Source organism: Carassius gibelio, chromosome A19, assembly GCF_023724105.1.
Source record: "Carassius gibelio isolate Cgi1373 ecotype wild population from Czech Republic chromosome A19, carGib1.2-hapl.c, whole genome shotgun sequence".
Classification (NCBI taxonomy): Eukaryota; Metazoa; Chordata; class Actinopteri; order Cypriniformes; family Cyprinidae; genus Carassius; species Carassius gibelio.
In genome coordinates, this window is record NC_068389.1 from 9,948,412 (window position 1) to 9,961,074 (window position 12,663).

The 12,663-nt window shown below is 36.7% G+C and overlaps 1 protein-coding gene across 1 annotated transcript; it reads right to left on the bottom strand.

Moving 5' to 3' along the window:
* Nucleotides 1-1,963: 1,963 nt before the first annotated feature.
* LOC127935053 (proline-rich transmembrane protein 1-like) lies at nt 1,964-11,865 on the bottom strand. The gene is made up of 4 exons (XM_052532641.1): nt 11,545-11,865; nt 8,286-8,644; nt 7,168-7,359; nt 1,964-6,065 (listed from the first exon to the last, which is right to left on the bottom strand). The coding sequence occupies exons 1-4, from the start codon at nt 11,561-11,563 to the stop codon at nt 5,889-5,891; spliced, it is 747 nt and encodes a 248-aa protein (XP_052388601.1). The 5' UTR covers nt 11,564-11,865; the 3' UTR covers nt 1,964-5,888.
* Between the last annotated feature and the right edge of the window lie 798 nt (nt 11,866-12,663).

Here is a 12,663-nt window from a genome sequence, read left to right on the forward strand (position 1 = left end):
ATGCTTTGTTTGGAATAATGTGAACAAAATGAAATATGTGATTTTGCTGCATTTTCCGCTTTAAGTGTGAACAGAGAAATTACTTGTCACTGGAAACTCGTCATGTCAAGTTAGGACACTGTGTAAAGCACGGGTCTTATGTAAGTCTGGTGAGGGGAGGACAGTGCTGCGAGAGCGGAGAGAGATAGGAAGTGACAGTAAGGGTGTCAACATGAATCAAGCTGCGAGTCAGTGAATCTCCACTGCTCTGCTCAAATCTTGGCACAGATAGCACTTGGGAACGCAATCCTAACCAACAAGTGCAGAGCAGCTCGAAACAGCACTGCGCCGTGAGGACCGTGTAAACCAGATGTGGCCAAACAACTCAGCCTTGATGGAGCTGTGAAGGTGATTGGTGGGTGAGTACATGGGCGCAGTATGAGCGACACAAACACATGGCGCGAGGGTCAGAGCAGAAGAGGCAAAACTGTGTGGTGAGGGACGGCAGGCCTGCGGTGTTAAATGATTACTGAAACAGTGGCTCTCTTTGGGAGGCTAAACAACCATCTGTGATCCTACTGACACAGTCTGGACCGCTTCCTTCTGCTAACTCCATCCATCTCTCTTCTCTCTCACCTCTTTACATTACGGATGAAACTCACAAAATCTGTCACAAACATGTCCAGGTCATATTTCATGAATGAATGAATGAATTATACTATTAGTTTCAAATGAGTGTGAATTTATCACTTGCATATGTTTATATCAGATACATTTGGAAATTCTGAAATATTCTGACAGAGCTTTTGTTTGTTGCCTTTATACCCACAGACAGGGGCGCAACTATCCAGTGTTAGAGGGGTATGCATCAAAAGATTTTGGCGCCCCCACCCCCATTTCTAAATAAATAAGTGTGCCGGACATCATCATGTATGGGCTTGAAATAATAAATGTTTATTTTAAAGTACTATCAAACAGCCACTGTTAGCCTACCATAATTATATGGTATATGGTATATATAATGTTATCAAATAATAAAAAGTTACAAACAGAATAAAGAGTTAGAACTAGTAAGTCGCCGGTTCTCGATGCCCAATCCTAGTAACAATGTTGCTATCAAACATTCAAAAGCGCTCTTTAGTAGCAACACTGTTACTACACAGCGAGATCCAGTAAAGAAAGCATTTGAATTCGCCACTGAAGTAATTACATCGCTGTGAGATTATTAACGGATCAAACAGCGCTAACGTGGAAACCATGAAGTAACATTATGCCATGAATGAACTATCCAGCGTCCACAGATCAGCAACATTCACCATGGATTTACTGTAGTCACACTAACTGCAACCATGGAGGTTTGGCAGGAATAGTAGGCTATAATGCTTTTAAGTAACATTATGTCGGTTTTATTTTGACATTATGAATACAATTGCTGCCCTCAAATGTTAATCTGAACTAAAATAAACCTTAGTTTATAACTAGTCTACTACAATATTACATTTCAATTTGTCCAAGGCGCTGTTTTGTTTTATATGCTCCTAAGAAGAGTCACGTATAGCTCTATCATTGCTCAAAGTAAAAAATATACTTTATGATGTTGGTTTTAATTAAAAAAAAGTTTCATTCATGGAATAAATTAATCCTGAATAAATTAATCATGGCTTATTGCAAAAACTACATTAGGCATCAGTAACAAGGCATGGTCGTGCTGATGCTTCTCCGCAGAGCGACAGATGCCCTCACAGATTGAGAAGAGCTGTAGCCCCTTTGCCATTACTGTACCCCACAAAATGTAAATGAGAGGCACTGGCGCCCCCCTATCAGTTGATCAGTTATGTGATGTGGAGATACACTGTAGCTCCAGTGACACAAGGAAAAAAGATTCAGAGATAGAGAGGGAAAAAACAGGGCAACTATAAATAGCACTTCTGAGATATAGAGAAAGGCCAAACATGAGCAAGAGGCAGAGAAAACACACAATCGATTCTGGCTCCACCAGGTATTCCTCTTTAATTCAAATCACTCGGTTCATACACAGCAAATCAATGCTTGGGCTCATTAAGAGGGCAAATCTCACAAAAACATGCTTGAGTCACAATTCCCATCCAAAATTAAAGGAAAATAAAAGAGAATTAAGTCTTTTTGACATGATTTTAAAAAACTCTCATGTATGAAATGCATCTGGATGTTTTACTCTTCTAAGAAATTCTCATTAGATTTTCATTACGACACACATATTGTACTTTTTTGATAATGTTTTTTTTTAATTGCAATTAAAGTCTTTGAAAAGAAAATAATAATAGTCCTTAAATAAGCTAAAAATATATTATTTCTGCTGACTTGAGGTGAAATATGTTCTTGACAGGTTTTTGTGAGATTCACCACAGAGTAAAACTATAAAAGCACACAAATACAAGCGAGCTTGCGGCTTTTTGAATAAACCTAACCGCATTTACAAGCTTAGAGAAACCGTGTGCAGTAACATCAGGCAATCAGATCTCATTGGCCATGTTTACAACAATAAAGCATTTGCTTTATATCACAACTGAAAAAGCATATTGCTGGGATAATTATAAACAGGTGCGAGGTTCACATCAACTGTACAGTGTTTGCACAACTTTAAAACACCAAAATAAAATGTATCAGACCAGCTTGTCTTATTAACAGACAGGATTTCTGTCGAAACTATGCTCTCCCTTAGTTAGAAAACGAGGGTCATATTTTTAGACGTAGCCCGTATAAACATGAACATGTGCAATCACACGTCTAACAAGTATAAACAATTCAACAAACAGTTCAGTGTAACACTTGCAATATGCTGCAAGGCATTTGTTCAAAAATAGATCAGAAAGATATTAGAAATCGATTAAAGAGAGCAGGAAAAGACCGATATGACAGAATCAACATTTTGTTAGATTTCTCCTTTTATGCGCCGTAAAGAATGAAAAGGTTTTTGGATCGACATGAGGGTGAAGAAATGACAGACCTTTTATTTTTTGGGGTGAAATCTTGCTTAAAGATAGAGTTTGACAGATTTTACAGTCAGAGGATGGCACAGATGAATGCAGTTTTTTTTAAGCAAGAGATTAATAAACATACTGGAGACCTAAAATACAAATCTAAAACACTGCGTCCATGTTTTAATATAATCTATATTTAAGAACACTAGGATTGTTTGATTCTTTTTGTTCACCCAAACCATTGTGCTAAATGTGTTTCCCTAAAAACTACAGCAGCAAGTGAGGAGTTTCAATGAGGTCCGAACTTGAAGCAAGTTACACTCTCATCTACAAAGAAGTGAGACAAACTAGCTACTTGCTTTCTGAGCATAAAAGTGCATATTATCACATGCTTCATCAGAATATGCCAGCTGAGCAATCATCTGTGATGACTGACTGTTATCTAGGAAAGATTACCAAATATTTCAATAGTTAGTTATTTCAATAAATATAGAAGTATAATACACAAATTAATAATTTAATTGAAATAATAAATAATACACTAATTCACAACACACAAATCTCACGTCTTCCTTCAATGAAGAGCCAATTTACAAAAGTCTGTAATGAAGTAATAATTTCACTCTAGAATACATTCTTTCAACACCTCTGAACTGGACCGGTCTGCAACAACACACTTAGGCCTAAGAGTTACTCTACACAAGTACATGAACACAAACGCTTTTAGCTATTTTCACATATTGCCGCATTGAAAACGTGTCAGCAATTCATAATGATGCTCAAATACACGTTGCATTCTCAGTGTTGCCACAAGGGGTGCTATACAATAGCATTAATTGTTTACTTCTGGGGTCAGTTTACCGTCATGTCAGGCTAGCAGTATGATGGGAATCCTGCTGAGGTCAGTTCAAATTGGTTAATCTGGTTTAATGACTACCACAGTAAGGGGCCATTCACACAGAATGTTGATTATGCGATTAAAAACAGTAGGTGCAATGGAGAAAAGAAAAAAAATAAAAGCTCTAGAAGGTCTAAAAACACTTATTTTTTTAAAGTTTTAAAAACGTTTAGAACTTGTTTAACTTGAGCTCCATGTTTTTATAATGCTGTGTCGGGCGCGAGATGTAACAATAGATGCGAGATGCAAACGTCAAACAAAACCGTCTAGCATATGTTTACATAGAAAAAGAATGAAAATGCAGGAACGCAAAAATAGATTCTGTGTGAATGGCCCCTAATACCACACCCAATTTAATGGCATTAAAGGTGCACTAAGTGATTTATGAAAAACGCTTTCGAATACAGTGTCGGAGCGAGTCCCAAAACAAACCTGCGGCCAATGAGCAGTAAGAGGTGTGTCTATATATATATAAAAGAGGAACATTTTGGAGGAACAAAACATTAAAAAGAAGGGTTACGATCATGCAAGAGGTAGGACCCACGTAAATATCAGAGCAGCTTTCCAGCGGTGGAGAAACTCAAGGAGCAGAAGGGAATCAGTTGCCGAGTCTGCTTTGTTTTCGTCTTTCGTACGTGAGTCACGTCGATTTCGTATTTCAAAACAACTTTTCTGTGTTGGCTTTTGCTTGAATATGCTGCGGGCGGCAGGCACAGCAGATCCCACCATCGCCGCTGCCAGGGTTGTGTACGTTCGTGTGGGGCGGCATTATCAAAATAGGGGCGAGGTTCTGTTTCTATTTCGGCTTCTCAAACGAACAGACTGCAATTGCATTTTGAACCACTATTTGTGCAAAAAGTAAACACTGCAGCATTAAATAGTGATGCAAATTTTGGCAATAAAAAAAAGAAGAGATTTCAGCCAAAATAGTATTGAAGGGTTGGAATCACAGATTGAAACTTTTCTTATGACACGTATCGATTATGTCAGCATCTGTTTTGTGCACACAACATTTGTCTGTGGTATAAGATACAATGGGCAAACCGGTAAACCAGAAATGATGCAAAATGTCAAATTTATTCAGTTAAAATACTGAGAGGAAGGTCATTGCCAAAGACCTTTACTATGACTGGTTTATCATCTGCTGTATGAACACAGCACAGAGAATGACATACTGAGCTCAAAAACCCAAATTTAAGTTTCAGTTTTCAGCTAAATGAAACCTTTAATTTGGGTTTTGGTGCATCACTCTCTTTAAATATAAGCTCCTGTTGGCCAAGCACTTGCATCTGTGTTTGTGTACTCCTTAGAGTAGATTTCTGGCCTCTGATTAATCAATACTCATATACACTCTTTTGATCTACAAAACAGAAGTTCCTTTGGGTACATAAAATGTGAAATTCCAGTTCTGCTATATTGGAAACTATTTCAAAAGTCTATCATTCTTTCAACTTATTCAATACATTATTTTACACTATTCAATACCTAGTGTTTAGAAAACGCAATTTATCCACACTTTCAGCGTATGAATTTGTCAAGTTAACCAGAAAATAAATATATTATCTTTCCAAACAGATGAATGAGAAAAATAATACATGGAATATTTTGAACATCACAAAAAACACAGTTATACCAAAATTATGTTCCTGTGGGTTTCTTTTAAAAATAAATGTTTTTGGCAGATTCTAAAAGCAAACGATAACACCTGACATGACTCAAGTCTTTAGTACACTATTTTTCTAACTACTGATCTAACACAGGCTTTAGTTTAGGAGAAACAGGAAGTGCTCAGTTAGGTTGATGTGAGTGTGAGCTTACACGCTTACAACAAGGTAGATGCTCGGTTTTCCCCACACTCAGATTTACTATACCATTAATCTATCTTGTAACTAATACATGGGCCAAATGACTGTAAAAGCGTATATTTTCCACTGCAGATTAGGTTGTGGTGGCTTGAGCCATCAGAACCGTGCAGTGTGACAGAAAAAGCAGAATACCGACTGGAATGATGGCCTGGGGTCAGGACGGGAGGTGCGTCCCACGCTCGCTCTCTAGGGCTCCCAGTCGTCATCGTGGTGCTGAGAGGCAATGATGACCACAACGGTGAGTATGGTGCAGAGCACGATGGAGGCGATCCCCACCGCCAGACTGATGAAGGAGAAGTTACGTGCCTCACGCGAGGCGATCTCTGCTGTAACCATATCGCCTCGAGCCACAGCCGTACGCACCTGAACAAAGAGACTCCTATTTAGTAGATATCTAGAATAAATCGATAAAATACCAGTTCACACCAAATCTAAATTAAATTAAATTAAATTTGTTATGCTAAGAAAAACGAATTCTGTGCAAATCACTGTTAGCTAACATAATATACTGAAATGCAGCCACTAAAAAAATATCATATTTACTATATATCTAAAATAAATCGATAAAATACCTGTTCACATTAAGTCTGAAATTAAATTATTTAATGAAGTTAACTTGTTTCATGCTAAAAAAAAGAGCTAATTGTAAAAAATTCTCTTAAAAAATTGTTTGTACACTTAGACAATGTAACACCAAAATGCAACCACTAAACAAATGATAAACGATTGTATTTAGTAGATATAAAGAAAAAAAATAGATAAAATACCTGTTCATGTCAAATCTGACATTAAATGAAATGAAATGAAATTATTAAATAGTTTAATGCTAAAAAAACATAACTGAACAAAACTCTGTAAATTGTTTGTCACCTTGAAATGCTGCCGTTAAACAAAAAAAATGGCTATTCAAAGCAAGTGTGAAATTAAATTAAGTTGTTTGATGTAAAAACAACCAAATTGTATGTAATTCTGTGTAAATTATTCACAAAGAACCACTAAACAAACAAATAAATAAATATATCGATAAAATCAAATCCTATGTTTGTAAAAATCTAGAAAAAGTGGAGACTACACACAAAGTATGAAATCTAAATTAAAATTAAATTGCCTAAATTGTCTAATTGTCTAAAAAGTCTAAAGCCTAGTACACACCGGGACGATTATCGCGCGTGCTTATCGCCAACATTTTTCAACACGTCTTTTGTGTTCATACCCAAGAGATCTTCGCTTGCAGAAATAGAGTGTGACAGTGTGAACAAGCCTTAGTTGTGTGTAGATCATTTGTAAACATTGATCTATTCCACATTGAAATGCAACCATTTACCTAATCTTTTTAAAACCGTGTGTTCTTAGTAGTTCTTAGTGTGTGAACAGCAAGCATGAAACAGAAAAGATCTCCATGAGCTGATTCATATCTCAGCCCTGCTGGCATCAGAGCACCAGAGCTCGTCCTGGGCTCAATTACCTGCACGGCTTTGATGATGGCGATTATTCCTGTGGGCCAGAAGCAGCAGACAGTGGTGAGGACGGCGATGGGCAGGTAGTCGTGAGGAGGACGACGAGACTCCATCAGAGCAATGCCGTTGGGCATATGCATGGCCATCTGGCCGGGGGCAACACCTGGATGAGGTGCACCGTTGGGCATGTAAGGCTGTGCCTGAGAAAAACACACAGACACTTCAGGTGCATAATTCCTATATTTTTACTGGACATGACATTTTTGACTATTACAATTTTAGTTTCTTTAGCAGCACATGAAGTGAAATAGGGCTGCACAATTAATCGAAACAAAATCAAAATCATGATATACCTTTGTGCAATTAACAAATCAATCATCATCAAACACTATGTATTAAATATGTATTTGGGACCCAAATGTATGCTGGTTCCCTTTATTTTCACATAATTAGCAATTTTTTCAGTAATGAGGAACCTACGATACAATTTTATTTTTTACAACAGTAATATATTTTGTTTTACTTTCTTTTTATTATTATTATTATTATTAACTTATCAAAGTTCAAAATGCAGTTAAATAAATCACAATTAAATCTTTTGAATAAACTGTAGCCCTATGCTTAAATCATTTATTTGGAGCTGAATTAGTTTTTGATATTATACAAAAATTGTTACAGAGAACAATGAAAATGAACTGGAATCTAAATCTAAAAAGAAAATATCTATTAAACATTTATATTAAATATCCAATATCAGCCAAAAGGTGTTGAGGTTTTACTAATACATTTTCAAAATTCACTAATATTGGCAGAAAAGAGTTATAGTCTGGATATATCATGCATATCATCTCCGCTTGTGTTTTTTCTTCTTGGAAAGGTATTTGTTCTCCAGGGATGCACAGGAATCTCATCACATAATTTTTTAAGCATTAGAGAAGCTGCATATTTTATTTAAAGAGACAGTCTGTGCTTTTAAAATAACACTAAAACACCATCAAAAATACATGACGTCAACAGAACCAACCTTCAACTCCCTGTGAACTATAACTACTGTAGTATGCAGTATGTTGTATCCAGCTACATACTTCTGAATTATCCTGTGCAGTTCAAATGAATGCCAACTCACCCCTGTGCCTATGGGATAGACGGGCACGTAGGCCGTGCAGGGCTGCAGCTGGAGGGGGTATCCTGTATGTATATAGCCCACTGGGGGATGAGGGACGGTGCCCACTGGTCCGTGCGTCTGCACTGGGTATCCGTTTGGAGCCCCCTGGGGCCCGAGGGTGCCGCAGTGGAACTGGGTCTCCTGCAGGTACCCCTCTGATCCAGGAGGAGGAGGGGGAGGGGGGTAATTGGGCTGCGGGGCACAGCTGGTTGGAGGAGGATGTGGGGGCATGTTGGGGTCCTGGTTGGGGAGGTAAGGAGGCGGAGCCATCTGCATCATCTGCTGAGACATGGACTGCCTCCCCGCTGCCTCCTCCAGTCCTGAGCCGTGACACAAACACAGTCATACACCACAAATAAAGACTGGCAAACAATTATTCATAAGAACAAAGGCCTGTTCACACCAAGGATGATAACTATAGCCATTAAGATACATTTCTAATTCTTTGAAAATAAAGAAGTTTGCACGGCAGCTGTGAAGATAACACAGAAGAATGATTTAAATGGTATCACTAGCAGGAGCATTCTTTCAAGCTGATGAATGATTAAACACTGACAGCCAATCAGAATCCACCTGACTTGAAAAACCTCAAAGCATTTAATACATCAGGCGAAAAAACTGCAGCTTGTGCTTATAATAAATGTACACCTGTGGCATGGATGCAAGTATATTCATCTAGTTATCTTTATAGTTATCGTCCTTGGTGTGAATGGGCCTTAACACACTGATGCATATGAAATTCATAAAAATAAAAAAAAAAGACCTTTGGAAAACTTCACCTGGCTCTTCAATTTCATTGCCTCTGGTTCATTCTACATATGCCATCAATTTAAAGTTTATATAAGCATAAATGATCATTTAAGTTTTTTTAAGCATACTGTATACATATATATATATACAGTGGGGCTCAAAAGTTTGGGGTTGCAGAATCTGTGAAAATGTGAGTAATTTTCAAAAAATAAGAGAGATCATACTAAATGCATGTTATATTTTATTTAGTACTGTCCTGAGTAAGATATTGTACATAAAAGATATTAACATTTAGTCCACAAAACAAAATAAATTCTGAAATTATTAAAATAACCCCACTCAAAAGTTTGGGAACCCTTGGTTCTTAGTACTGTGTGCTGTTACCTGATGATCCTCGGCTGTCTTTCTGTTTTGTGATGGTTGTGCATGAGTCCCTTGTTTGATCTGAACAGTTAAACTGAGCAGCGTTCTTCACAAAAATCTTTAAGGTCCTGCAGATTCTTCAGTTTTCCAGCATCTTTGCATCTTTGAACCCTTTCCAGCAGTGACTGTATGATTTTGAGATACATCTTTTCAGACTGAGGACATTTGAGGGACTCAAACACAACTATTTAAAAAGATTCAAACATTCACTGATGCTCCAGAAGAAAACAAGATGCATTAAGAGCTGGGGGGTGAAAACTTTTGAACACGATGAAGATGGCAAAATTTGTCTTATTTTGTTGAAATATAATTTTTTTTCATTTAGTTCTGCCCTTCGTAAGCAACAGAAGATACTTGTATGTTTCCCGGTACACAAATTAAGTACAATTTACCTTGATCTTCAAATTCCAAAAGTTTTCACCCCCCAGCTCTTAATGCATCTTGTTTCCTTCTGGAGCATCAGTGAACGTTTGAATCTTTTTAAATAGTTGTGTTTGAGTCCCTCAAATGTCCTCAGTCTGAAAAGATGTATCTCAAAATCATACAGTTACTGCTGGAAAGGGTTCAAATATGCAAAGATGCTGGAAAACTGAAGAATCTGCAGGACCTTAAAGATTTTTCTGAAGAACGCTGCTCAGTTTAACTGTTCAGAACAAACAAGGGACTCATGCTCAATCATCACAAAACAGAAACACAGTCGAGGATCATCAGGTAAAAGAACACAATATTAAGAACCAAGGGTTCCCAAACTTTTGAGTGGGGTTATTTTAATAATTTCAGAATTTATTTTGTTTTGTGGACTAAATGTTAATATCTTTTATGTACAATATCTTACTCAGGACAGTACTAAATAAAATATAACATGCATTTAGTATGATATCTCTTATTTTTTGAAAATTACTCACATTTTCACAGATTCTGCAAGGGGTGCCCAAACTTTCGAGCCCCACTGTATATATACAGTATATGTATACTGTATATGCACGCTATTATTTAGACAAATTTCAGTTCAGGGTGTTTCTATGAGTAAACGACTATCGTTATGTAATCCTTCACAATGTCAGCAGCATATTTACAGTTCAGGATGGTATGTGTGTGTGTGTGTGTGTGCTGGGGTATACACAGGGATACATATTTAATGCATAATTTTCTGAGCACATTTAAAGAACCTTCTCTATTCGTTTCCTCTATTATTTTAGAACATCCTGCAGATTAGGTATATTAAACAACGATTATGAATCATGAATATACTTTGAATATTTGTCTAAATGGGTTGACAGAGATGAGAGGGCTTTTATAAAATCATACATATATATATATATATATATATATATAATAAAAAAGATTATTGTTAGGCTAATCCAAAAGGTTCTTATATGTAAATCATACCTGCGTTATTTCTGAAAATCACGCAATTCAATTGATTTAGGGCCCTCTATCGCACAGTGCGTTGAATCACAGACCCAAGGGACCTGAAGCCTGAAATAGGGCTTCATACAACAGCATTTATTCCACTTCTAATGCGCATTTTCTCTCATTTGATAAAACTCTGCATAATGTACACGACACGACACTATACCGGAGAAAATATCGGACACGACGGCTGCGTCTCAAATCCTAGCGAGCTGCCTACACGGACAGTGTTCATGGAGATCATCTGCTAGTTTTAATTCTTCGAAAGGCGCATTTGACGTCCAAAACGCGCAGCATTATGATTATATCGAGCAAAACTGCAGCACGCGCTCAGAGACATCACGCGCTTCTGATGCCTAGGTAGGCAGCTTACTAGGATTTGAGACACAGCCTGAATACACGACTACAGCCTTTAGATGAAGGGTGAACATTGAAAAAATATTTAAAAAAAAATTACAGCATGCAATTCATGAATGGTGGTACAATCGCTTTTATGTCATCGCCTCTCATTCGTTGTACAATGAACACATTTTATTTAAATGAGTGATCCAGATGCATGGACCGATTTAATTAGTGGTGTATAACCAAATACAAATATATATATATATATATATATATATATAAATAAAATTACCGTGTTTTTCCGACGACATCGCGTTTATTTATCCGTTTCGACGATGTTCAGTGTGTCTCTCCAGTTGCAATAAAACCCAAATCCAACCAGTGCGTCTGTCTTTGTGTCAAATCACAAAAGAGATGATGCTGATGATTTCTCCAGGCTAATTATAACGCATCTTCAGAAGGTATGCTGATGTATGCTGTAGGATGTAAAGGCTGGGTTATTGACGGGATGTCTGTTGCTGCTTTTTTTCCCACGGTCACACTGCAACATCCAGAGCAGCAGCAGCAGAAAACAGGTTTCAACGAACGCATCTAGTTCCACTGAATTAGCCACAGCTTCTTAAAGTGACAGCATCCATGCCGCACATGGGAACATAATTAATTTCAAGAATACTTAAACCACTAAAGTCTATTTACAAGAAGAATTTAAGAGGCAGAAATTAAGAACGCCGAATAATATGGTTAACATGGTATTTTCCATAAACTACCATCGTTACTAATTGTCGCAATAAAACAGTGGTTACTTGGCATTAGCTACTATTGACATTACATTATTACACTCGTACATTGTTTGATAGAGATACCAAATTCATTTACGATGGTTTTACCATAGTATCTATAACTGTAGTATGGTATTTTGGGTTGTATGCAGCTTTAAATATGTATAAGAGAAGTCTAAAAATCAATTATGACTCAAAATATGTCATATAAAAAAATATGTATTAATACAAAAAGCTGACCTATATTGACTGCTACAGTCACAATGGACAAATATTTTTGTATATTTTTAAATATACAAAATATTTTTTCACAGTGTTTGAGAAATATTCATAAAGTCTCTATTAGTAACTGTTCATTTATTAAAAGCAGAATAATCCAAAAAATGATATGAAATTCTTGAGAAACTGTGAAAAACGGGAAAGAGATCAAATATTCTGGACTGGGGGGACCAAATGTTAAACTTTAAGAATCATAACTTCCTAATCTGAATATTGGGGAATGTTTCATCCTAGATTATGTGGCTTAAGCCTTGATTGATAAGAGGGCTAATTTATGATTTTTAAATTTATTAACTATATTTAATGATAAAGAGTTTTAAAAAAAATGCACAAATGTACTGGAACCATAATAT

Bases quoted from the DNA above. Each gene is read 5' to 3' on its own strand.
- LOC127935053 (XM_052532641.1), bottom strand. The intron at 7,360-8,285 runs GTGAGTTGGCAT...TGTTTTTCTCAG, and splicing joins TCTATCCCATAGGCACAGGG to GCACAGCCTTACATGCCCAA. The intron at 6,066-7,167 runs GTAATTGAGCCC...CTCTTTGTTCAG, and splicing joins CCATCATCAAAGCCGTGCAG to GTGCGTACGGCTGTGGCTCG.